The sequence below is a fragment of the Zootoca vivipara genome, chromosome 12 (genome assembly GCF_963506605.1).
Source record: "Zootoca vivipara chromosome 12, rZooViv1.1, whole genome shotgun sequence".
NCBI classification, from domain to species: domain Eukaryota; kingdom Metazoa; phylum Chordata; class Lepidosauria; order Squamata; family Lacertidae; genus Zootoca; species Zootoca vivipara.
Window position 1 is genome coordinate 49,303,803 of NC_083287.1, and position 27,715 is coordinate 49,331,517.

Here is a 27,715-nt window from a genome sequence, read left to right on the forward strand (position 1 = left end):
CCTTTTTAATACATAGTCATAAAGTAAGCCATGGCAGGGTTTTTAAGCATTTGAGAAATATAAGACATACCCCCAAAATAAGCCATACTTCCACGCCATGGAAACCAACCCCCACAGGCACCTCCACTCACAGAGTCGCTCCATGCGGCCAAGAGCTCTGCTTAACAGCTGATCGCGCTCCCGCCTTGCTGGCTGCATCCCCGTGCTCCGCTTGCCACCACCGCTTGCCACCACCGCTGGGCTCACTGCTTCTTCCTTGCCTGGCCCAGCCAAGGAGCTTGGAGCACCCTGCAGCGGCGGGGGGAGCGCCTGAGCCAGTGGCCTCCGCCTGGCCTGGCCAAGGACGCCTGCTGCCCCGCCGCCCGGAACCGGTGGCTGCTGCAGTGCTGAGCACTCAAGAGAGCACAGCAGCGCCCTGAGCCAGTGCCCTGAGCCGTAAAAACCGTACCAGTAATTAAAAAATAAGACATCCCACTGAAAGTAAGCCGCCCTGTGTTTTTTTGAGGGGAAAAAAGTTATAAGACGGTGTCTTAAAAGGGGGGAAACACGGTAGTTCTAATCTAGTTCCCTCAAGCAGCTTTTCGTTTCAATAAAAAAAATATATCATACAATGCCAAAGCAGGTGACAAACCTTGTTTTCAGCTTGCCTTTAATGAAACAGCCATTTACTCTAATAACAACTCAGGTGGGCAGTGCTGAGGGAAATGGAGGGAAAACAGAGGAAGCCAAGAGTGGAGGTACCATCATGCTAAGAGGAAATCCCGTAAGATGGCAAAAGTACAAAAAATACATATATTGGGGGGGGGGAATTATGTTGGTCTGTGACCATAATAAAGTTCATTCATTCAGAAGTGTAATTCATATATGGGAAAAAAACCAAGAGGCTAAATATCCCTAAGACAGAAGGGAGAAGGGGGGCATTTGGTGTAAGCTGCACAAGAGCTCCTGCAGCTGATAGTTTCCTGGAGGGGAGGGCATGGGCCAATATTTTATTTTTAAATGATTGATTGTTGTTATTATTATTATATTGGGTTGCAATCTTGATAGGTTTTGAGCAAGGATGAGCAGCAGAGTTAACTGGGCACAGGAGAAAAAGGGACGGCGGGGGAGACTGTGGAGTTCAATTGACTTCAATAGTACCCGTCCTACAGTGTCAGAGTGTTGGTGGGGGGACTGGGCAGCTTTTGAGGCTTCCAGCCAATTCTTCTGCCTACTCGTTTGGGGTGGATGAATGCATCTTTTATTTGCTTTCCTGTTCCTGAGCAGATTACAACATTCTCACGCTTCTGCCAATTACTCTTGCTGTGCAAACTGCAAATACTTGCACAATTCTTTCCAGCTGGAGTGGCAGCTTTTGGGGTGCTTTCAGTGTTTGAGTAAAAGACGCAGGGCTAATGGCTTCTACACTAATTAGCTCTCATAGTACTCATAAATGTGACAACTCAACGGATTTTTAAAACTTATTTTTAAAAAGGAAAGCCAAATGGCACACGGTAGGTGCTAACGGAAGGCTTCCTTACGAAAAGCAGCTGCTTGCGAGGCATCTCCCCATTAACGTTTCAGTGGAAGACAGGAAGCTGCCTTACATGCGTCAGACTGGTGGTCCATCTAGCTCAGTACTGTCTGCACTGACTGGCAGCAGCTCTCTAGGATTTCAGGAAAGGAGCACTCCCAGGCTTGAACCTGGGACCTTCCACATGCAAAGCAGATGCTCTACCACTGAGCTATGGACCTTCTCCACATAACCTTTTTTTTAAAGGAGAGCAGTGTTCTATCCATGTTATCACCATCCTCAAATGCCAGAGGCCCCCTGAAGGACTCATGTTCCCAGGTGGAATCCAGGCTGCTTGAGTCCAGGTGGGTGCTGAGCCCCACTGACCGAGGAGCCTGCATGTGCCTTGACTGCTTGCTGCAAACATGGCAGCTCCCCAGATGGTTACGTAAATGGAGGTATGACTATATTACACACACACACACACACACACACACACACACACACACACACAGTATAGCACAATTACGGTAGAAACAAGCTGTAAAGAGCAAAAAGTATTTACAACAGACTGTCTTTACAACAGACACAGCAAGGAAGCACTGTTCACAGCCTGTATTTAAAACACAGTTAAGAAACCTAGCACCAAAAAGGATGCAGAAAAAATGTCAGGAGCCCCACTTCCTCTCCACCACCATGGCTGGGCCCTTCAAGAATTCTTAAAACGAATTGTCTCCAAGCAAGTGCAGATATGCTTTCAGCCATACAGACAGAATAAAGAGTAACAGATAACCAGCACATTGTCTTCCCATCAGAAAGTGCTAGTTAGGTGTAAGGACAATGACACTGGTAGGAGGAGCTGCTACATCCCCACTTATCTGAGAAGAAAATCTCATGTGACTGATACTTGTCATCACCCAAATGACTGTGTTCAATCATAAAGTTACCACCCAACGTGCATCAGGACATTTCGGAAAAACTAAACCTACCATTTTCTAGTCCTGTCCCTTGGAAAAGCGAAGTAAGGTACCTAATGTGTCCTTGCACATGATACATCCAGGTTCAAGATCACCTTCTGATGATGACCAGCAGACTTGGTTTGTGGCTTTTGGGGTGTGCCTTGATGGGAGAATGATGCTCCGTGACATGGCTGCCTGCCCCTGTCCTGACCAAGCCATTTTAATGGCAGCAAGTTAAGTCCAGCACAGCCTTAAGGAGCATTATCTCCAGAACAGGAACCCTGCATTTCTGTCTCATATTAGTTAAAATACTGAATGAATCCTGGGTGACCTCTAGTGGCGAGACAGCAACTTATTTTTCAGTTTGGGAAGGTCTCTTCAAGGATCAAGGTTTTTATCCTGTGTCACAGGAGGAAAGGTTCGGGTGCAAGAACCATCACATCATAAAAACAAGTTACTACATCAGAGGTGATACTTGTAGTTCTTCATTAATACTTAAAATGTGGGTGCTAATTAAGATCATGAAGCTTTCTTGCTATATAAACACATTTGCTCTCCTGGAGCCTTGTGAATCTGCCCCCAGCAGCGGCAGCCTCCTAGGTGAGAGGCTAACATTTCAGGGCAATTTACTCTTTGATTTTTTTGTGGTCCATGGATTCAGAAGCTGAGTAGCAGCTGGAACATCTGCGAAAAATGTACTGTATACACCTTTGCCTCTTACTAGTTTCTTTTGCCTATTTTGTTGCATTTTAAATACATTGGAGGGTGCCTTCAGAACCAGGACTGCTAGGCAGGTTAAAAAATAGCGTTTGCCATGTTTTTTACCAACAATTCTTTATTTACTGCCCCGTGTTTATAGCTGCAAAAACTGGTGTTATACATAAATGCACATAAGATTGTGTCTACATCACCACTACAACCAGTAGTTCCCTGTCTGGTTATCAAGAGGGGCTTAAGTTGAGGTCCACAGTCACACCACCAACTTGGCCTGGTGTGTGGTATCCAGGATGAATTCAGCAAACGCTTAAAAAAAAAACAAGTTAGGTGACAACATCACCCCTCAATCCAATTTGCATTGGAAGGATAAAGGAGGGGAGTGATTTGTAAGCCAGCAGTACAAGGAAGAATCATACCACATTGCCAACCCTGTCCAGATCGAAGCCACCTACAAGCTCCCTATGGCTGCAATTTGCAAGTTAATTTTCCAAGGTTTGCTAATCAGCAGTGAGCACAGTGCAGGATGAATTACTGAAGACACAAATTTAGCAGTTACGGGATATTGCAAAAACTGGAAAAGGTGTTTCTTTGCATGAGATCCCTCAGAGCCAATCATGGCATGAGTCATCAGTACTGAACTGGATGGGCCGCTGGTTTAACACAGCATGGCGCCTGCCTTTCTACTTTTAACACACTTCTATTTTTAAGGCAAGAAACCTTAAATTTTGGAACTACTGAACAAGCACAGCCTAGTCTAAAGACCATGTCACAGGTTGCGCATAACACTAAGCCAAATTATGGCTTGTCAAAAATGAGCAGGTGTGCTGGTACCCAGAGCAAAAACCACAGCCCTTTCACTCCTCCCCTTGTCCTGCTGCTGCCATTTTACCCAGAGCTAAGGCATGGTTTGGGCTTGGTGTTGTGTGTGAATCCAAGTTTGTGGTTTGTTCTGGATTCACCACTAGTGGTTTGTTTCAGGGAGACACACCACAAATCTACGTTCACTCACAGCGCTAAACTGAACCACGGCCTAGTGACCATGATATTTGCTCTGAGTGCCTGGCATGCTTGTTCCTTTTTGCTAAGTCATGGTTTGATTTAGTGCAAGTGAGGCCACACAATTTTCTCCTTGAACAGGCTCAGGAGAACCCACCAGCCCATTTCTAAAAGCTCTGCTTGCAGTATTGCTTTCATTTGCATTTTGACAAGGGGAAGAGGTCTCAAAATGGCTGCAGTTGGACCCCCTTGAAACAAAAGCCTCTTAAACTGATGTGCTGCAATTGAAGTTCAAACACATGTCTGGCTATTTGTATACTATGAATATGCACACTTGCATCACTTTTCCAGGGAAAAGCATCAGCAGGGAAAAGCAACATGGGACACTGCCCAAGAGCCTCTTCCTTTAAAGATAATTAACTTCAATGCCTACCACTTCCAAGTGGGCAATCCTGAGCTTTATGGGGAAACTTCAATAAATGTGATGGGTTGGTGGGGGGGGGGTTATTGGTTGCTACTGCATTATTGAAAAAAGGAACTGTTTAAAGTCCATGCACAATAGATTTACAGCTGGCTCTAGAATACAGGATGGCCAGAAAAAGCTCTGTAAGAATGGACAAAATCTATACACTTAGGTCTCTATTTCTGCAACCAGAAGATATCAGAGCTAGTCACAGTGGATACTATGTATGTGCTGCCACAATCAGATCATCTGTGGTTTTAAAAGAAATCTGGGTTTTGTGAATGTATGCAGAACTGATTTTATTTGCTCTACTAATTAAATAGATGCATTTCACACCAATATAATATATCGAAGCTCTCTATAAAAATATTTCTTCTGCAAATATTTTTGTTCTACAATTAAATGTATTCCCCTCCAGTATCACTCTAGATTAATAGTACTACAGTTTTACTCATGCCAGTGTTTGTTTTAAAAAAATATGCAACTGACTTAACTTAAGGCATTTGGCAAAAAGAGGGTCAGACATATTTGCAATCTAAGTATTAGAAGTCCACGGTCCTAATCTAGACTAAGTACATTACACTTAAAATTAGTCATGACCAACTTGACCCACTGACTTCACTGCGACTTACATGCAACTAATTTCCCCCCTGTATCTAAGCCCCCCAAAAGCTGGTTCATGTAAGTGATACTGGAGTCTTTCAGAATTTGCCTACTGGGACTGTGTTTGCAGGTGCTGTATGTAAGAGAGGTATTCATTGATGACAAGCTCTTCCTCTTCCAGAGTTAGGTCCAGATAATCTTCTTCGTGCTCTGGGATGTCCTCTAAGATTTCATTGACAGCATCTACTTCCATGTCTTCATCAGTTGAAGCCCCGGAAGTGCCTGCAAAGAAGACAGGCATGTAGCACACACGACGGAAAAGTCTCTAATTCAAAAGGCCCCTCACCATAACGTTAGCTCTTCTGCAACAGTACTTTGCATCAACAATCTGATTTGGTACAAGGCTTTTTAGGAATCTCTCATCTAATCTGGTCAATAGTTGAGATGTACTGTTCAGACTTAAACCTTTTCCAGATTGTATCAAGCACAATATCAGTGGGGGGGTGAGAAGCAGGGATTATATCCATAACGTCCAGACCTGTAACTAATTACTGACAACAGTATTGTGAACATTAACAGAACAAAAGGGGGGAGGAGAACCACCCCAAGATGCTACTGACTTGACCCTGGAAGCTATTCAAGGGTCAAGCTATATCACTGTGCAAGACTTTTTTTATGGATAAAGAGCTAATATTTAAAGAAAAATATCATTTAGTGGGTTGTATCCAACTCAATGGACCTAAGTTAGTTATGTCCATTAATTTCAATGGGCCTACTCGGAGTAGAACCAGCATTGGCTACATGCAACCCATTATAAAACCCATGCATGAAGCAGAAGCAAACGTTTGAAAGTAAGCTCTTTAGATTTCGAGCGTTCAAGCATAGATCAAATTCAGTATTAGGACAGAAAGCGGTTAAAATGCAAAAAGGAATCCAGGAATTCTGACAAGTACAAACAAATTTGTAAGAGCCTTTCACATACAAGTGAAAGTTTTAATGAACAAGAAGAGACAGCAGATAATTTCTCAGATCCCTCAAGAGGATATAGACGACAGAAGCATAAGAACAGGGTATCAACAGAGTAAGAAGACTTAAGAAAGGAAATGGAGCTGAGCTAGTTCTTTATGTAAAAGCATCCTATACATGTCTATTCAGAATTAAGTCATAGTAGGACTTACTCCAAAGGAGTGTGTATGGGATTGCAGTCCAAAGGAACTGATCACTACATGTATAAGTTCAGGTATTAAAGACCAAAGCAAAGATTGTTAAAGCTTTTACAACACAATCCTGTGCATGCTTACTCAAAGGCCCACTGTGTTCAGAGGGGCTTACTTCTAGGAAAATGGGCATAGGATCTTAAATAAACATTTTAGAACAGGCATCCCCAAACTGCGGCCCTCCAGATGTTTTGGCCTACAACTCCCATGATCCCTAGTTAACAGGACCAGTGGTCGGGGAAGATGGGAATTGTAGTCAAAAACATCTGGAGGGCCGAAGTTTGGGGATGCCTGTTTTAGGAAAAACCAACATGCCTTAAAATCGCTTAGTAAAATTATAGAACGGGCAAAGGAAAGATTTAGAGGAAAATACACCATACAAAATCCCTAAATTGATGGTAGAATGATTGGAAGTTTTAGTTTATTCAGGTTTATACTTGAAAAGGAGGAAATTACATTTTTTAAACCAACATTAGGTAAAGAAAAGTGAATATACAAATTGGGGTTTCTCTTTAAATTAATGGAAGTTATTAAAGAGAGCTGACTATCACTCAGTGCAAGAGGCAAGGGGTATATATGTAAGCTCAGAGGAGGTTGAAAGTGTAGTTTTAAATGACATGACAACAGAGGATATAAGAAATAAAGAATATTGTGAAGGCAGTGCTGCCCTGAAGATACAGTGGGGAATTTTAGGGCGCCATCTTTGCGTTTAATTATAATTTTTCATCTCATTCCGACAAGCAATTAGTGATAATAGGAAGGCCGTTATTACCTTGAGTTTTTCCTCTTTCTTCTTTTCTCTTTTTCCTTTTCTCTTTTTTTAGAAAAAATAAAATAAAAAATGAGTAATTTCAAATGGATGAGCTTGAATGTAAGTGGGTTGAACAACCCATTAAAAATGACAGCTCTCTTTTCTTAAGGGAGGAATTTGATCTAATTTTTACATAAGCAGCCTGCTCCCCCATGAACAAAACCAAAAGGTGTAGTAATTGGTATAACCAACTGTGTCCATTTCTCCATTAATGAATGCATAGAAGATGCAGAAAGGAGATGTAATATTTTAAGATGTGCTTTAGATAAACTTAAAACGTATGGGATAAGAATTTGGATAGATTCATTTTACAGGTGGCATTCTGGGCAATGGGCAGTAGTCAAGGACAGTCTATTTTCAGAGAGGCATAAAACAAGGCTCCCTCCATCTTTGGTATCTGATGTATTGATCAGCGTTGTACCCTAAAGTCCACAGGATGACTTAGGGTGGAAGACACATGGTTGGAGAGCCTTAACCTTGTCACAGTTAAATGAGCTCTTAAAGGTTTTTTGAGTTCTGGCAGCATATGGGTTTTGACAAGTCTGAGTAAACAGAGACACAACTGAAGTGGAAATTGCCCACTGATGTAAAGCTAAGTGGAAAGCCAAACATAGGGAGATACCCGGGGCACTTTTTCTAACGACAGAAAAAATAAATGGTCAAAAATAATACCCTCATATTCAAGGTGAAACAGCAAATACTAGAGTGGTCAAAATTAAAAACATAACTCTGCTGGGCAGGACAACAGTGCTAAAAATGCACGCCTTCCTAAGTTTTTCTTTCTTTCGTAACTTTATAATAAAACTGCCCAAGGAAGAAAAGCTGAACTTGATTCAAGCAATTATAAACTACTTCATTTGGACCTACCAAAATCCCTGGCATCAAAGCTGAGGTTTCATAATGGAGATGGAGGGACAAGGGAATGGCATCGCCAGACAGCAATGGGAATTAACATTAATGCATAGCCATATTAAGTTCTCTGTGTCAATGGTGGAAGTCCAGTCAGGATATCTGCTATGATACTGGATAGCAAAGACTAGCAATCCACCAGAAAGAATGGGATGTTCCTAGTCTATATACACACATGAAAAAATATCTATCTATACATAGCCTAAGTAGTACAAGGATGTTGTTAGGGAACAAGTGGGCTTCAGAGTCATCTCCAATAACTTCAGTGATCTTCTATAAAGATATTAAGGTGGCAAAAGAAGTCTCAGGCTTTATGACCTAGGAAGGGCCCAGAAGGACCTGCCTCTGCAATATATTCATTATAGGAAGATTTATGACATGTATCAAAGTTCAGGAAACTATACAAACCCACCCACCACCATAGTTTCAGGACTTTCAAATTTGGAACCTGCTCAAAGAAGTCCAGAGAGCACATCAGAGTACTCCCCTATTCTTTTATATAAAAAACATGCTTAGTATCTCTCAAACTGTCAACAACTAACTCACCACTTTTGGTATCTCTCCTGATAACAATGAAAATAGTAAGATGATTTATGGGAAAGTGAATTAATAATAATAATAATAATAATAATAATATATTATTATTATTATTATTATATTCAAAAATTACCATTTACCAATGTATAGTGCAGAAAAATTGTGCACATAATGCTTATGACAAAACTATTAGCCATTATGGATGTACAGACAGGTCAGGATGATGCAGTGTCTCAGCAGCCTAAGAAATGGGCAGCGTTAGTGATGTTTGGAACCACAAATTTCCCATCAGGAAATATTGTCATTATTTAATAGTGCTGTGCTGTTTTTACAGTTTTTAATATTTATATTTAGGATTTTTTAAATATTGTTTCAATTACTTTTTAACTCATCTTTTATTTGTTTTAGCTTTCTGTGTTTAATTAGTGCTTGTTTTAATTTTTGTAAGCATCCTTAAGACTTGGCTCTGGTGGAAAGGTGGGGTATAAATTAATTAATCAATTAATTAATTAATTAATACCGTAATAAATAAATAATGCTGTCAGAGTAACTGCAGCAATTAAATGTGGTTGAGGTTAGGCTTTTGGTTTTTTTACTGGATACCGGTATGTATCTTATTTGCAAGTCACAGAATTGTAGAGTCGAAAAGGAACACAAGGATCATCTAGTCCAACCCCCTGCAATATAGAAATCTTTTACCCAATGTGGGTCTTGAACCCATGTTCTGAGATTAAGTCTCATGCTCTACCAACTGAGCTATCCCACTCAAACCTATCAGCTGCGCAATAACACTAAGAGTCTAATTCAAAGGCCTCCAGTGCATACCATCAGAAATCCTTCTGTAAAGCTGTCTTGTTTTACGGTGCCAAGCAATATGGAAAACTAAGCAATTTGAGAAATGGGGAACAGTTCGCACATGCATCGTGTGATAAAGAACTCACAGCTGAATGTGTGAATCGCCTCAACTTTATAGTGCAGCGTCTGACTTAACATTATTCTTGTAATATTCTATCACATATACGAGGCATCCCTTGCTGCTACAGTCCAAACACGTATGAAGCTGCCCATGGACAAGGAAATTTCCCAGTATTTCTGTGCTCCATCTTCCTTGTCTCAACCAGCACTATGCATGCAACATAATTCCCTCTTCACTCCTGGTTTCATCACCCCAGAGTATCTCACCCACCCAACCCTGCAGCAAGCTCCTTTACCTGCAGAGTCTTTTGACGAACTGGATTCATCTGAGGGAGTGATGCTATCTGAAGTGGTCTGCAATTCAGCTGGGAGAGATCCCCCATAATGAGCAAGCATTTGCACAGCCAGCTGAATGTTGCCTTTAAACACTTTCAGAGCTTGCTCCGCTGCTTCAGGAGTAAAGCCCATATACACCAACTAGGCAATAAAAAGACAAGGAAGAAATACACATCACCAGCCATTGGACCCTTCCTCCAAGGAGGGCAACATGGCATTTTCATGTCAAAACAGCTTGATAAGCAAGGTTACGGTAACACAAAAAGAGAGCGCGTGGCCAGATTTAGACCCAAGTCATCACTAACTTAAGCATCACTGATTTCAACAAGTCTCACTCCAAGAATGACTTTAATTTGGATTCCACCTAGAGAGAACAGTTGCCTAAGGCTACACTGCATGGCTGAATGGGAGTCTGAAGTGTACATCCCATATACAAACTCCACGCTCTCAGCTCTTGTTCCACAATGTTTCCACAATGCAAGAGGCATGGGTTTTGGGAAAATGCACCACGGATTGTAAATATTCCTACGGTCTACTAATTGGCTATACTGAAGTAAATAGTAGCTTGCAATGAACTGTAATAGAAGGAGAACAATGCCCGATAACCCTAAGTGTCACTGGATTTATTTTTCTTAAATGTAAGCTTACTGTATTCTCTGGACTTACTTGATCAATACTTTCCTGGGGAACTTGAAACTGGTTCCCTGGCACTGGATCGTCATCATCTGACAGGAGTAGGTGGGGGTTTTCAAGCATAATCTAGAGCAGAAAACAGTGAGTATATATACCAAACAAATTTATGCCTCCCCAGTTCACACAAAAGTTATGATTGTCAAAAAAACCAATTAGAGGGTGGGGTGGGATACTATATGCATCTCCTCCATCTCATTTTGGGTGCCACTGACCACCCTCAGTGTAGGACTCCTGAAGAGTAGCCACAAAGACAGCCATTATTTCTTGCTTTATTGGCCACCCTTTCCATTTTCTAGGGGCAAAACAACAGGCATTGGATCATCAAATGGAGCTTGACACTCCCTCTTCCTTATTTGCTCAGTGAACTCGTTTGTGGCTGAATTCCATTTGTTTCATTTTGCAGATCCAGGCACAGAGAGGCTTGGTAAGAAACTCCTAGAATCAAGAGTTTTGTCCAGGTCCAATGATCATGTTCAAGACTACACATTAGTGCACAGTGAAACCTGATTCACCAGGTTGGGATTGAACGTTAGGATCCGTAAAAGTGAAGAAGGCCAGAGAAACTATAAAGCCAACAGAATTTCTTTTTATGCACTTCAACTGAATGTGGGATTCTTCTTTTGCAGTTTAATAAAAGTTTGGAAAAAGCATTTACCTTAACTGCTAGTTCAAGGTCTCCTTTTGCATTATGAAGAGCTTCTCTGGCAGTTCGCTCTGAATAGCCCATACTCTTCAAGGAGTTAATGTCCTCCAATCGCTTTCTTCTTTTAGCTTTCTCCTCTCTTCTTATTTGAGCTTTTTCCTTTACAAGTGGGGGTTTGAGGGGGGAGGTGTGGAGAGAGAAAGCTATTTATTATATAAGCTAGTTACATACTCACACACACTCCTGGTGGATATATTTTCTGTGTTGGTAAGATTTATTCTTTGACTCAAGTGCATTTCTTCCCATTACAACTGTTTCTTGCTCGCGTCCTTACAGTGAACCTTACTTGGTGCAAGAGTTCTCAAGGAAGTGAGAATGCAAAGGGAATGCACAGAAAGTCTACAATCAAAAAGGGTTCGTGCAGCACAGATTTTGAACAAGTTTCTTTTTTCACCTCTCTCAGAGGTTTCTACCCAAGGATGATCAAATTGTTCATTAAATTCAGAAGTTCAGAAGCTGCTTAAAAATTCAGCCCATGACCTTTTTAAATGGGAAAAGCAACATGTAAGTGAGAACAGCTCTGCCTCTTTAATTGTGGGATCCACCCATTTGGTCATTATGCGGAAACCTCTCTGAGGTTTCTTCAGTGGTTTTTTTTTGTCATGCAGCAACACACACACACACACATCCAATGCTGGTGGCATTTAGCTTTTCCTCATGTTTCCCCACTTGCTGCACCACAATAATACAAAACAGACCCTTACGGTACCTCTCTCCTGTTGGAAATGTGACTGGCAGCATGGTCCACATTCCCATCGCAAGCTCGGAGACCCAGGCGGGCTTCCTGAGCAGAGAATCCCAGTAGTAACAAGCTATTTATCTTGTCAGGATCGATGCACAACTCTTTAAACAAGGCATGTGCCTGTGTAGAAAAAGAAGGGAAAAGGAAAAATACACTTCTGTTCAAGGGAATGAATAAAATATGAAGAAAAAGAGTTTTTCTGCTTACAGGCTATTTGGGAAAAATAACACTGGGAATCTGATGCTTCATGACTTGTGTTCAAAGGGGCCTCCTTCCAGGCAACTGCGCAGGCTTAGGGAGGAATTATTAAGTCCGACACTAAACACAGAAACTTACCCTTTGAAGATTTTCACCAGCCTCCCTCTCTCTGCCATTATGATAATGGCTTATTCCTTGAAGCAAGTACAGCCTTAGAAACAAAGCCTTCTCTCTCCCAGAGCTTCCCTAAAGAAAAGAAAGCATTTATAAATGGTAAACTTAAATGAGTTCTCTACAAAGAATCCCATGAAATGGACTGGTTAAAGATCAGGCTTGAATATAGGTAAATAGCCTGTAATGTCAAATAAGCTGAAAACCAGACATGCAACCAATAATCTAGAAAAGGCTTAATGTGAAAGTCATTCAATAATGAAGAGCTTCCTAACAATAATAAGCACATGTACATTTTTTTGTTTTCTCTGTCATTCGCTGTATGTGGGTTAGCCACTCAAAAGGCATTGAAAGGGGAGAAAATATGCTCAACCTTTTGGGCCTGGGGACATCTGGGAATCTCAAAAACTGTCATGGGCACCCACCACAAATATACCTATTTCACAGAAGAAAAACTGGCGATGCTCAGGAACCTGCCCCCAGACACCTACACCTTGCAAAAGAACAGATAAAACACGGACAAAAAAAGCAAGATCCCCTCCATAAAAAACAGGTACCTGTTCAAACAAGCAGCTCCACTCAAAAGCAAAACAAACCCCACACACCTCAATTTAGAAATTAGGAGGGGAATGGGTTCTTAATGAGACTGATGTGTAGGAGGGCACTGTGGTGCCGATGGATGCTGCGCTGGGAACCCAGCCTTAGAGCCTAGTTTATTTTGGATCTGTAATGATGCTTTGTGAAAAACCATCAGGCCGGACAAGTCCCATCGAAACAAATGGCAACTGTGCAAGAGCCCCCTGGTGCTTGTACAACTCCCTTTCACTTCAATGGGCACAGCTGGAATGCTCCAGCTAAACGCTTCTGCATTTCGCTTAATCTTTGGAAGCACCTTCCCACCGGATTACACAGGGATCAGATTGCATTACTTTTGTTAACATTAATTGGAAAAGTAGGGCTGAATGACTGCTCTGAGTTGGAGGATTATTCCTTTTCTTTGCTTGTCGTGCAAATTCAAGATACGGAACCTCAAGGGACAGATAACTGGAGAGTATAAAAGGAGCTACAGAACGTGAGGCCATTTGTATGCAACAACAGAATTTCAGAAGTCCACAATCTTCACTCAGTAGAGTTTATACAGTCCTTTCAGGCTTTCTAACCAGATTGGTAGAACAGAGGCCCTAGGACTGTTGCTCTTTGAGAGGGGCCCACAGGTATCCACACCATGGTATCCTTAGTAAGAGTGTTAACAGCGCAACTGGGTTTTCTGCTTGGATTTTTCAAGGACTGAGAACATGCAACTCTCCTGAGTTGCTACAATTTCCACTATCCCTGACCACTGGCCATGCTGACTGGGGGTGATAGGAACTGGAGTCCAAACCGTAGAGGACCACAGGTTCCTCACCTGTGCCCTAGCCTTTGCAGAAGTCTAATAAGTGCAATTCTCAGAGTTACTCCTGTGTTCCATGATGTGCAAAAAATGCCATGTCAGAAGAACAACATAAACATCTGTTTCGGAACGAAGACACCCAAGCAGGTGATCTTACAGAATCAGTCCTGGATTCAATGCATCTTTTGTGAATGCGCTTCCTTTCTGAGATTTTGTATTCATGCCTCTGGTTCTCAAGACCACACTCCTTCCTTGGGAAAAGCAAGAAGCAAGTCCCGAGTACCAAAGGCAACCAAGCTCTAGTGTGACAGTTCAGATTTCCAACACACATTTTTCTATAACAAGGGCGAGTGAATTACACCCTGCCACAACCACACACCATCCTCTTTAGCCTACTTTTATAGTGACCAGTCTTTCGTGGTTCTCTCCGTAACACCTCCTGAAACAATCATGAGCTGCAAGGAGCTTTTTCTCAGCATCATCAAGGCAATCCAGCTGACCCAAGTGGAAGTAGCACCAGACGATGTCCAGCTGCAACACTGCGTAATTATCAACAGTGTTCAGGAGGTCTGAACCACATTCACTGAAACACAACAAGAAAATGATTGGTATTCCAAAGAGGCTCAGCCACCAGTAGAATTTACATGAACATAAAATGTGCAGTTGCAGGTAGGTAGCCATGTTGGTCTGCGGTAGTCGAAACAAAATAAAAAAATTCCTTCCAGTAGCACCATAGGGACCAACTAAGTTTGTCATTGGTATGAGCTCAAACCAATGACAAACTTAGTTGGTCTCTAAGGTGCTACTGGAAGAATTTTTTTTTATAAAATGTGCAATGCTGCAAAATACAATTATTTTCCTTAAAAGTCTGGTGCATTAGTGTAGCAAAGTGGTTAAGGGTACAGTTCTTGACTGAAACTCCGTTGGCCTAGGGGCTGTAGGAAGGGTGGTAGCAGCCAGCAGGGGCCTTTCTATCTTAGCTGCAGCCCACCCCACCTCACACAGGCTTGAAAACGCCTTCCACTGGTGCAAATAGAAGGCAGTTTCCAGCCCAATTGCTGTGGGAATTTTTCTTAACAGTGCAATTAGGGAAGGAAGGGTAACTCTCCCAGAAGCAGTCTCCGTGAAGATTACCCACACAAAGCAATTAGGCATGATTTTGGAGGGTACGGCTGCACCCGGTCTTATTTTGGCCCCTCCTACTGCCAGCATGCAATTCCTGGATGATTGGTTCTGCACGCCTGGGCAATAGGATTCAGAGAACACACCACTGTATCAGCACAGAAATGCCAGATACATGGCCGCCGCCGCTATGAGTAAGATGGCAAAGAAAGAACCAAAATGAGACTGGGTTTATTTATAGGCATTTGAAGCACACCCTTAATCATGCAGTCCGAGGGTGGGCTACATATAGATGAGTACAATTTAACCATGTAATATTTTCCATCGCCTAAAGACTTGTGCAGAAAATGTTGTGGGTGGCACAGAGGAAGATTATGATTATTAATTTCTGCTAGAGCCTATCAACCAGTGTGTGCAAATATAGTGGTATTTGGGGTGCTGAGCTCTTTCCAGAAGGGCTCTCTCACATCTCTCAGGAGCTGCACGCTTGATGCTTCTGCAATCCACTGGTTGGGGCACCCACTGTGACATGCTGTTGGGCGCTGTGCATGTTGGTGGGGCATGGTGTTATCATGGCTTCATCCCAGACTGGCTGACATGGTTAGTTCCTTTCGTTTCTGAGTGGTGTGCAGCATTGTTTCAGCTATGTCCTGGGATTTGTGGGCAGGGGTGATGTTGCTAAGGACAATAGAAATGTGGCTGGAGTTTTTGCTGAATTTTTTTTTATTTCTGACATGCCCTCCTTTCTTTCCCATGTGGGTCATCTCCTGGTTATAGTAGCGATACACTGTCAGTTCTTTTTAAAAGAACATTACGGGATTGCGCTGTAAAGTTCTTTTAAAAGTACCAAGTACCATATCCAAAGTTCTTTTAAAAGTACCAAGAGGTTCTCACCAGAAATGTTTATCTGCATCCAACAGGAACGGCAGCGCCATAGCATAATCTTTTTTCTTCAGCAATGCTCTGCCCTTTTCATGATAGCCCATGGCTAAGAAAAGAGCCTGTGGGGGTGGAGGGAAAAGCATTTGACTAACACTAAACCTTAGCACAAACTGCAATTAAAAGCAAGCCTTTCCTGTTCTTCAGGGAAAAGAACAAAACAGAAAGAACAACTTATTCACAGCATACACTCACTTTTTTTGCTTGTGGGGGAATCTTGATTGTTCTTCCGGTTTGGTTTGCTATGTCCAGGTAAGGTGCTCTGTCGGGATCCATAGAATCCTCTGAAACAGATCAGGCAGAAAATGAGGAAATCTGTGTTTTTGCAGGATTAGCTCTGGCTCCCTTAAATTCCAATAATGTATAGACCAAGACACTGTTTCTCAATATTCCATCTGTAAAATACAATGGCCTGCTTCACTGGATTGTTCTTGTTTTGTATACAACACATCTGTATTAATTTTTGGATAAATCAATTGCCACGAGAAATAACTGATTATTGTGCTAGATCTTTTTTTTTTTTTTAAGTAGGTATTTTGTGGTTCCTGAATGAGGTTCTTAATAATACACAACTCTGTCCAAAAGAAATTGAGGTCTTTTTCCTGCCCTGTGGAACGCCCTCCCATCAGATGTAATGGAAATAAACAACTACCTGACTTTTAGAAAACATCTGAAGACAGCCCTGTTTAAATAAGTTTGTAATGTTTGATTTATCGTGTTTTTAATATTCTATTGGGAGCCGCCCAGAGTGGCTGGGGAAACCAAGCCAGATGGGTGGGGTATAAACAATAAATAAAATAAAAGAAATAAATAATATATTTAGCATTACATGCAAACCAGGTGTCTCACACTCATGGACAGTGACAAACTCCTAGTTGGGATAACACACGTACAACCATTCAGTTGGATGGGCCATTCTGGATTTTAGAACCATGACCAAAGAAATGTGGTAGCCTTGTGGAGCACCTGTCCAAGTTAGGAGTGGGTGACCCATGGGGTGGGATATAATGCTATGGCCTTCTGGGCCAAAAGGCCCCTCCTTTCTGCTGTAAGTGAACAAAACACACACAAACTGCCTGAAGCATGAAGGAAGGGCAAGGCTGATGGGTTTTCCAGGATTGCAATTGCTGGTATGTCAGTTGAGGGAAAAGCAGATCTGGGCTTACACTGAGAGAAAAACCAGCTGTGACTCTTTTTAAGAACGACATGCATCTTCACACTATTTGCAAAGCAGGACAATGCCATTTCCATTTCATTAGTCTTCTTTAAATGGAATTTTAATCTGTACTGCTAATGATGGGATTTACAAGCGCTCCTTACCTCGCTCTGCAAGTATTTCTAAGCCTTTTTTTGTCCTTTGCATCCTTTTGTTCATTTCTTTTTTCTTCACAGCCTCTTCCTCCTGTTCCATTTCCTCATTGCGGACTTTCTTCCTGGTTTCCTCTTCGGACAGTTTTAGCTCAAGCACCATGACCTTGACATTGTGCGTCACACCTTGCTCCTCTAGAGTCTTTCCTGTAAAATGGAGGCAGGTTTAATGTGCCAAAGTCAGCTGGAGGAATATGGGATTAAAAGTTTTTTAAATGTATGGCTGAAAAGAAACAAATAAAACCCGACACAGCTTCAATTAAAATACAGGCTGCAGCTGCATAACACTTTATAGTCAACTAGTTGACCCTCCCATGTGTTGCTGTGGGTTATCCCTGTGGCTGCCCCCACCCTGTGACGATCCATGACACATTGCTGTGCCTCACTCAGGGTCCTTGTTTCCCAGGAAAGGGGGAGGATGTGTTCGTTTCCCCCTGGACTATGTGTTTTCTCCCCCCTCCCGGTTGTGTCTCATCCCTGTGATTACTCCCATCCTGTGGTGACCCATGAGGTATCCTGTCCCCCTTCCCCCCCACCCCATGGCTCCCCCCACCCTATATCAGCCCATGACCTATTTGGGCCCCTCCTCCCCCCACCCCGGGCTCCCCTCGGGGTAGTATTTAAAGGGCTGTAGAACTGAGGCCTTGTCTGTAAAGTGAACCTCAGTCCTAGTCTGTAAAGTAGAGCCAAGGCCTAGTCTGCGGGCTGTAAAGTAGGGCCGAGGCCTAGTGTATAGGCTGTAAATTAGAGCTGAGGCCTAGTCTGTGGGCTGTAAAGTAGAGCTGAGGCCTAGTTTGTAGGCTTTAGAGGCGAGGCCTAGTCTGTGAAGTAGAGCCAAGGCCTAGTCTGTGGGCTGTAAAGTAGAGCTGAGGCCTAGTCTGTTGGCCTTGGCTTGGGCTAGTATTTAAATGCGAGCCAAGGCCTCTACCCTGTATCTCCATTCCTCGGCCCCAGCCTGACGCCGTGGGTTGTCTGGTAATGGCCGCTTTGGTGGTTTCAGTTGTTCGGTTGATGATATCATTATTTGGCGCCGCCCTTCAGAGCTTTTGCTGGCGACAGTGTGTGATCTGCCTTTCTATTGGATGCTGCTGGAGTCTTCAGAGTTTCTGCTGGTGATGTCTAATTTGCGCACCACCTTCTTTGTGTTTAATCATTATTTTAGGTATGAAAGGTGTGCTTTTCTGGAAAATTTTTTATGCCAGATCGCTCCCTGATGGGCAAGGTACGCTTTGTCCTAATTTGTTGCATTTCGGTTCAGCGGTTACGGAGGAAGGGTGTTACATCCGCGCATGCAGTGGGAGCATTTATATATATATCTAGATATAGCCTATTCCCCATTTGCACCAGGGTTGCGTTCCAGGTCACTGTGCATGTCAGCAGTCACATATAAGCCTGCTCCACCTCTGCCGTCTTCCGGGGCCAAAAGCAGTGTGTGTGTTGGCAGTTGCATGTCAATCATATGTGCACAAAATGGTCGCCATATCTGAAACTATAAGATACATACCCAAGTCAAGCTGCTTCTTATTTATAATTATTTTGATGCAATTTTCTTCCAATCCATATGCTTGTGCTATTCTGTGAAGCAGAGCAATAGATATTAAATGCTGTTCAGTTTTAACAGGATATTAGTTTGTATATTTTTTTGACTTCTAACTTACTTTTCTGGGGGGGAAATGCTGAATTTTAAAATATTTTTTTCTGAATAAATTTTCACACATTTTTACCACACAGAGAGGAAGTTGACTCATTAAATTTACTACAACAGGCAGAAAAAAATCATTAAGTGGTCCACCAAGACCCTTAAGAGGTTTTCAAGTGGTCCATGGGGATGGGGGGAGTTTGAGAACCACTGCTATAGACCAAGAACCACACAGAAGCAAGAGGGTTCGTCAGTCCTGTTCTTGTTTCAACTGATAATCACACAGGGCTATAACCCCACGAGTAAATCCCAATGAATTCACAGAGACTTACTTTTGAAAAAATATGCACAAAATTCACCTGCACCTTTTGATAAAAATATTTGCAAAATATGCCCAAGGTGCCATTACTGTGCTCAATTTAGGAGGCATTACTAAGTTAAATGTCAAATATGAATACACCAGACCCAGATTATATGGTATAAAAAACTATATAAAAGGTGGGTAGGGAAGAAAACCTCAAAAAGGCAAATGGTAATTACTTACTGAGATCTGAGCTCCTTGCCTGTGATGACCAAATTTGTCTCCAGCACATTTTTTCTTGCCTGCAGAGATATAATTGCCAAGTTAAAGTGAACTGTGTGGTTCCTTCCAAGGAGACTTACAAAATTCAACAAATCCAAATTTCTTTCCGGAATTGAGTGTTTTTATTCTAAACAATGGTTTATGTTAGGGCTATTTGAGCCCAATGTCAAATCTGTAAATTGGTTTTTAAAAGCACTAGACTCAATGCTTTATCCTTTCCAACTGTGAAGTTCCATGCAATGAAGCCTTAAGGTAAAACAAAAGAAGTCCAATCACTGAATATTAGAATTATGCAGTTGGAAATTGTTCTGAGAATCATCTAGCCAACCCCCTGCAATACAGGAATATGCAACTATCCCATATAGGGATCGAACCTGAGACCTTGGGGTGATCAGCACCGTGCTCTAACCAACTGAGCTGTCCAATCGAGTGGCTCCTTACTCCATCACCCCCTACATAAGGCAAAGAGAAGACCCATTTCAAGGCAGCTTATCTGCCTGTTCTGTACACATGAAATGTTTCCATTCGTTACACATCCACAGCAATTACTGAGCGTATTATATATGCTTCTTTTGAGAATATTAAACAATTGCTTACTTTACCCATCCTTGTAGGCAAGGCTACTTCAAGCGTCGCAACTCCCGTCATCTTATAAGCTTCATTTTTCGTTCCTCGCTCGACTGCTTTGGAGCGTATCTCTTCCAGGAGGGCCTCTATTTCATTGTCATTACAATTTAGCCTGGCTGAATATTGCAGTGCGAGATCCTAGGATGATTAAAAAAAGGATCTGTTAAGAAATGAAAGCAGTAAATTTGCACAAAGTAAAAAGCAGCAACAATATGCCAGCCACAGACTACTTGCCTTCAGCTCCTCACCCGCCTCCTGGTAGCTGTTTGTATATGGGGGTTTCCATAGCTGAATTTTGTCTTCTCGCAAATAGTTTTTCAGTTTTGCTGCGAGGTATTTGTTCTGTGCCATTTTTACCTAGGAAACAAAATCAAAATGCTCAGTCCGATGTGCACTAGTTGCTGAAATGGGCATCGTAATCTTGTAGATAGGCTGCATCAAAATGCATATTCTACTTCCTCTTATCCCAAAAAGAAACTTGCTTGTTTAAATGGTTCAGAAACTGATGAAGTACAGGAATGGCTTGGTAGAAAATGACATGCTTTGCATACAGTAAATCCTAGGTTCAACCCCTAGCATCTCCTAGTGAGAAAGACCTGCCTGGAACCTTGGAAAGCTACTTCTAGTCAGCATCAATCAGGGTGGATAAAAATCAATGATTTTTTTAAAAAAATCAAAAAAAATCGAATTTTTTTTATTTAAATCGATTTTTTTTTATTTAAATTGGATTTTTTTAAATAAAATGCTTTTTGAGGAAAACATATTACCATCCAAAGGTTATTCCATCATGAAATAAAGATTAGTTTTTTAATTATGTAGTATAAGGTTGTATATGTTTAATTTTTGGGGTAAATAAATTCCATTAATCCATTCACCTCTTCCAGAGGTTTTTGTAAGATTATTGGGCAGTTTCTCTGCCTACAAGATATTATCACAGGTGCTTGGTTTACTTTTGCAGTTCTCAAAACTGAATTTGACTCTGTAACAGAGATCACATGCCTCTTCTTCACAGCAAAAATGTTATAACATGAACAGAGTTGAGAAAAAGACCTTAATCCTATTGTTCTACAAACCTATGAATACAGAAACAACCCCTTCAGTGCTAAGTTTCAAGAAGTTCAGTGAATAGAATAGAAACAATATTTTTCTGATTGTTTGGAGTGGACAGTATTTAAGTTTTTCATGTGTAGGCTGGGCTGACAGTCTAAGTTTCTTAAAATATATATATTTTGTTTTTGTTTAGCCAAATTAGTTAACAAACATGGATGTTTGTTTAAGCAAATAACATTTGCTGAAATGTTATTGTTTCAGTTGAATAAATCTATTTAGATTGTTATTATTAAGGTAATGATTATTTTTCTCCTTCCTAAGTACAACAGTAAAGTTGTCCAAATATGAATGATTAACCTATTAAACTGGGGATAAAAAAACTAATATGAAAAGTTGTTATTCTAAAAATCTTCATCTACTTGCATAATAAAGTTATACCAGCAAGAATTAGTCTTTATGATTTAAATCAACTATGATTTAAATCAAGCCTTACTGACTAGTGATTTAAATCGTGATTTAAATCAGTTTGATTTAAATCAAATCCACCCTGGCATCAATAATACCGAGAATGATGGACCATTGTCTTGACTTGGTGCAAAATAGCTTCCAATATATTATGGCTTTGTTACAATTGTTTATATCCTGCCTTTCAGGTTATAAATCATAGAAAACAGCTTACAAACAGCACTCACTTATGCATTTTAACAAAACACCAGGATCTTTCCCACATGACAGTTAATGATAGACTGCTAAAGGGGGGGAGGCAGAGAAGTGGAACTGTTTCTTTTAGTGCAGGTGTAGCAAAGAAATTGCACCAGTTATCAAACTGTTTTTAATTTAGTTATATATTTTATTTTTTCCTTTTTATATACCACCTTTCCTTCAAAATCAGGGTGTCATGCATGGCTCTCTTCCTCCCCATATTATTCATATTATGGTGCATTAATTCATCTCACATTTCTAAGACTTTCTTCCTAACAAGGAAACTGATTGTTGTAGCTACGGAAAAGGGAGGGAGTGAAATAGTGCAATCCTGAAACTTACAAAAAATATGAAGCTATGATGCCTGTATTTTTGGTGGCAAAAATGAAATGGAAGTTGCAAAGAACATTATACAAGCAAGCAACAAACAAAAGCACTCAGCTGATGCTGAGTAGCAAACAGCCAATAAACTTGGAACTGATGTTTGTTAATGATTTAACATGTTTTTATTTGCTCCATATAGCTGTTCTCTTCTTGTAAACCAATCTTATAAAAACCATTGTCAGGTTGAAATCTTATGCCTGCAATCACAGAAAGAACTAATGTATTTGCTTGGAAATTTAAGATACATGGAGATGGATGCTGAATCAATGCTCCAACACAGCTTCACATCTTTACCCAGGATAAAATGTCATATCAGCTCTGAAATCTACTCAAACTAAAATCTTAGCAGGATTTAATGCAGCTGACTGTGTAAAGCCTGGGAGAAGTTCTAACTAAACTGGATTGGCATTGGATGACAGCTGACCAGAATAGCTTGCTTGGGCTGCTCTTGTGCCTTAAACAGCAGCTTGATTTGCAGAAATCAGCATTTGGAAGCTTTTGATAGCAGGAAGAAAAACATGACCACCTGCAAATGTATGCAGATCAAGCTGTCACCAGAGGCTGCACTACAGGGGCCAAATTAAAAGTTGGCACCAAAAAGGGCAAAACAGAAATTTCAAATGCTGCAATCTTTAAACCCCTTTTATCTTGCAAGATTCACAACTCTATAGAGGAAGTGGTCTGAGGACTTCAGCTGTTGCTACTTCTCTTTTCCATCTCTACCATGCCTTCCACACTTTAGTATCTGCCAATGATCCCAGCGCAGCCAGAGCTGCTGCCAGATTTTACAGACATAGCCAAAATATCCTGCCAACATGCTGATATTTTTGAAGTTGTGATGAAAGTAGGAAGCCAGAGAAAAGCAACTCCTAATTTCTTCATGGACTTTCTCTTTCTGTCACCATATGGATAAGCAGAAGGTCAGGGGCTTAACTTTTGATTCCTTCTACAAAATCAACCAAATATGTGGTCTTGACTGGCATTGCCTTTTCTGTTTGAGCCAGATGAGAAAAACAGAAAGGGGTGGTGGTGGAAGATATTAAAGAGCAGGACAAATGAAAGGACGGAAACTGAGAACATTGTGTGAAAGAAATCTACATGCAGAGCCTCTTCAAGAGTCAAGAGACTCATTTATGGCTGCTAAAAGATCTGGCGAAGATCTTTAAAATGCTGCCATCTGCCACTTGGGGTAAGGCAGTAAAACTGATTCATTAGTTTTGCTTTCATTTCTAGAGTTTGGTTCATATCCATTTATCGCACTGCCATTGACACTGAAATGGAAGGAGACTCCATGAGGAAACATTTCTATTAATGTTTTATTGTGTGAAACTTCTACTTCTCAGACAGACGCTGTAAATATATGAGCGAACTTTAAAGACAGTGCCTCTGTAAGAAAACCAATGAGGGAGGTGCACTGAATTATATTTTTTTGATGAGAACATTGCATGAAACACACATCAATTAGCAACTGATCTAACCCCTCTGCTCATCCCACCAAGTTGCCAGTTCCCTCTTGCATTTTAATAGCTGTGTGACATGCAGAGATCAAAGCGGGAAGACTTAAACTTCAGGAAGACTGCTGCCTTTGGCTTTTAATCTGTCACATGGCTGTTTAAAAGAGTCTACCAGAAACCAGCAGGCCTATAGCACAGGATATTATATTTCCACTTCCAGTGGAAGTGATGATATTCCAGCTGAACTATTTAAAATTTTAAAAGATGATGCTGTTAAGGTGCTACACCCAATATGCCAGCAAGTTTGGAAAACTCAGCAATGGCCAGAGGATTGGAGAAGATCAGTCTACATCCCAATTCCAAAGAAGGGCAGTGCCAAAGAATGCTCCAACTACCGCACAATTGCGCTCATTTCACACGCTAGCAAGGTTATGCTTAAAATTCTACAAGGCAGGCTTAGGCAGTATGTGGACCGAGAACTCCCAGAAGTGCAAGCTGGATTTCGAAAGGGCAGAGGAACCAGAGACCAAATAGCAAACATGCGCTGGATTATGGAGAAAGCTAGAGAGTTCCAGAAAAACGTCTACTTCTGCTTCATTGACTATGCAAAAGCCTTTGACTGTGTCGACCACAGCAAACTATGGCAAGTTCTTAAAGAAATGGGTGTGCCTGATCACCTCATCTGTCTCCTGAGAAATCTCTATGTGGGACAAGAAGCTACAGTTAGAACTGGATATGGAACAACTGATTGGTTCAAAATTGGGAAAGGAGTACGACAAGGTTGTATATTGTCTCCCTGCTTATTTAACTTATATGCAGAATTCATCATGCGAAAGGCTGGACTAGATGAATCCCAAGCCGGAATTAAGATTGCCGGAAGAAATATCAACAACCTCAGATATGCAGATGACACAACCTTGATGGCAGAAAGCGAGGAGGAATTAAAGAACCTTTTAATGAGGGTGAAAGAGGAGAGCGCAAAATATGGTCTGAAGCTCAACATCAAAAAAACCAAGATCATGGCCACTGGTCCCATCACCTCCTGGCAAATAGAAGGGGAAGAAATGGAGGCAGTGAGAGATTTTACTTTCTTGGGCTCCTTGATCACTGCAGATGGTGACAGCAGTCACGAAATTAAAAGACGCCTGCTTCTTGGGAGAAAAGCAATGACAAACCTAGACAGCATCTTAAAAAGCAGAGACATCACTTTGCCGACAAAGGTCCGTATAGTTAAAGCTATGGTTTTCCCAGTAGTGATGTATGGAAGTGAGAGCTGGACCATAAAGAAGGCTGATCGCCGAAGAATTGATGCTTTTGAATTATGGTGCTGGAGGAGACTCTTGAGAGTCCCATGGACTGCAAGAAGATCAAACCTATCCATTCTTAAGGAAATCAGCCCTGAGTGCTCCCTGGAAGGACAGATCGTGAAGCTGAGGCTCCAATACTTTGGCCACCTCATGAGAAGAGAAGAATCCTTGGAAAAGACCCTGATGTTGGGAAAGATTGAGGGCACTAGGAGAAGGGGACGACAGAGGACAAGATGGTTGGACAGTGTTCTCGAAGCTACGAACATGAGTTTGACCAAACTGCGGGAGGCAGTGCAAGACAGGAGTGCCTGGCGTGCTATGGTCCATGGGGTCACGAAGAGTCGGACACGACTAAACGACTAAACAAAGCATTATATTTCAACCACCTAAGGCAGGCTAAGGACTGGCTGATGGCGCAGGGCTTTGTGCCCTTGGCCTTTAAACATAATTCATTCTGAAAGTAAAAGCTTATTGCAGATTGATTCTGCATTGCTCTGCAGTGTGCCCATTTGAAAACAGTCCCAGCAATGTTGGTGTACTGTAGTCACATCTGTCCAGTGATGTTGTGGGTGGGTGCATGTGGGGGGGAAAAGGTGTCAATGATCCCTTAGAGGGGAGGAGTTTCAAATGCCTATTGTTATTTATTAAATTTGTATACTGCCTGTCATCTGCAGGTCTGAAGTAATCACAATTCTGGAGAAAAGCTACACCGTTGAACTAAAAATGAATTGTGTACATGGAGCTAAGCAGCAGGAAAAGCTTCAGTGGTGTCATTTTCATGAGTCAGGTTCCTATTAAAAGACACAGGCACAAGGAAACTAAAGAGAAATGTTGCAAGTTGACAATTTGCCCGGGGCATATGCTATCATCTTTTAGGCATGGGGTGAAAAGTTTCATTTTCCCAAGTTTTACATAGTACATTGCCATGATGTACTTTTTTTTTACTTTCTACATTTACTACATTTTACTACATTTTTACTTTCATGACAATTTTTTAATTCTGCGGCGCCCTGCCCCAACTGATATTCCTAAAGGTAAAGGTCCAGTTGTGACCGACTCTGGGGTTGCGCGCTCATCTCGCATTATTGGCCGAGGGAGCCAGCGTATAGCTTCCAGGTCATGTGGCCAGCATGACAAAGCCACTTCTGGTGAACCAGAGCAGCACACGGAAACACTGTTTACCTTCCCGCTGTAGCGGTTCCTATTTATCTACTTGCATTTTGACGTGCTTTCGAACTTCTAGGTTGGCAGGAGCTGGGACCGAGCAACGGGAGCTCACCCCGTCACAGGGATTCAAACCGCTGACCTTCTGATCAGCAAGCCCTAGGCTCAGTGGTTTAACCCACAGCGCCACCTGGGTTCTATTTGACTGCAAAAGTGTTTTATTCTATTTATTTTGCTTAAATTCTTCCTTGGAGGCCATATGAGGAAAGGGCGGGATTCAGATGCCTACCAAGCAAATAAATTCAGGTTCTGCAACCAAAACACATTTCAAGCTCACACACCACAAACTTGCTTCTAAAAATCTGACTTTTTGCAGTACCGAAAAGTGAGGGGGCACCGTGCTGGAAAGTGTGGTTATAAGCAACTGCGGGAGACGCCACATGACCTCCCCACAACCACCTCAGAACAAATGCTCAATCAGGAGGTCATCTGGGTTGGCCACCTTTAATGACCCTGCTGGTTTAATGATGTGTTTGGGTGCGTGTGCCCAGTGCTTTTTAACCCCGAACCACCTTGATTGGATGCTTTTGGCAGCACATAAATGCCACAAGCCAGCACCCAACTGATTTAACTCGGTGTGTGTGTGTGTGTGTGTGTGAGGAAGGGAATTAAGTGCTTCCCCAGAGATGAGGCAGACGGGTCAAGTCAGATCCCACCTCCCTGGGGACACAGTGTGTGGGGTATGCGTGCATTTTTAAATTTAAATTTATTAGATTTAAATATACCACCCTTCATCAAAAGATCTCAAGGCCATGTCAGTTTAGGTTTTAGTACTATTATGAAATGTGCATTTTAGATTTTCAGACTGCATTGTATACTTTTATAGGTTAGCCACTTTTGGGGAGTATGCTGTCAAAATGCAGATTAAAATCCTTTATGAAGACATTTTGAGCCCACCCTGCCCCCTATGCAGAGAGCATTTGTAGGGAGCTGCTGTTAATATTTGTGGTTAAGGTGACTGTTGAAGCAGCCTTTTGCCACCCCCTCCCTCCTCCAGGCCAGAGGGGCTTTGTTGAAAACAGAGGGGGGGGCCTCCTCTCCCCACGGCTGCTTATGGGACGCCGCTGGCCGTCACTCACCTGAACGCTTTCCTCTCTCCGCCCCGCTCCGCTCCCAGTGGCGGCGGCGGGGGAGGAGGGCGCGTCCAGAGCGGCACGCGCTGGGTGGAGACGCGTCTCCGCCTCCCGGCCGCCGCCGCCGCCCCTCGGCGATCCACCCGCCGCCAGACCCAGGTTCTGACAAGGAACAGAAGGCGCTGCCGGGTCTCCTACGTGTGGAAGCCCGTCGGAAATGAAAGAGAAAACACTCCCGGCTCCCCCTCCCAGATCGGGCGGTCATGTGACCGGGAACGGCGCTCCCGAGACGCAGCCGCTGTCGCCGCCGCCATTTTAGTTCTTCTTTCGTTTGTGGCGTCGAAAGGCTCGCCGCCTTCTTTCGCACGCGCCGCCGACCTACGTCACACGA

General features: G+C 42.2%; 1 protein-coding gene across 2 annotated transcripts; it reads right to left on the reverse strand.

The window, feature by feature from the left end:
• Window positions 1–3,268: 3,268 nt before the first annotated feature.
• On the reverse strand, window positions 3,269–27,643 carry NUB1 (negative regulator of ubiquitin like proteins 1). Of its 2 annotated transcripts, XM_035129392.2 has the most exons (16): window positions 27,331–27,642; window positions 20,365–20,487; window positions 20,101–20,268; window positions 19,465–19,523; window positions 18,786–18,856; window positions 17,234–17,428; window positions 16,109–16,197; window positions 15,869–15,975; window positions 14,249–14,435; window positions 12,430–12,537; window positions 12,061–12,213; window positions 11,304–11,450; window positions 10,622–10,714; window positions 9,916–10,096; window positions 7,220–7,261; window positions 3,269–5,512 (listed from the first exon to the last, which is right to left on the reverse strand). In XM_035129392.2, the coding sequence occupies exons 2-16, from the start codon at window positions 20,479–20,481 to the stop codon at window positions 5,340–5,342; spliced, it is 1,890 nt and encodes a 629-aa protein (XP_034985283.2). In that variant the 5' UTR covers window positions 20,482–20,487; window positions 27,331–27,642; the 3' UTR covers window positions 3,269–5,339. The 2 variants fall into 2 exon arrangements, with proteins under 2 accessions (XP_034985283.2, XP_034985284.2); XM_035129393.2 differs by lacking the exon at window positions 7,220–7,261 and having other exon boundaries at window positions 27,331–27,643.
• Window positions 27,644–27,715: the final 72 nt, after the last annotated feature.

Coding starts and splice junctions, on each gene's coding strand:
- NUB1 (XM_035129392.2), bottom strand. CDS start 20,481: ATGGCACAGAACAAATACCTCGCAGCAAAACTGAAAAACTATTTGCGA. Junction 20,269..20,364: donor AGGCGGGTGAGGAGCTGAAG/GCAAGTAGTCTG, acceptor TAATCATCCTAG/GATCTCGCACTGCAATATTC. Junction 12,538..14,248: donor AAAGACTGGTCACTATAAAA/GTAGGCTAAAGA, acceptor TCTTTTCTTTAG/GGAAGCTCTGGGAGAGAGAA.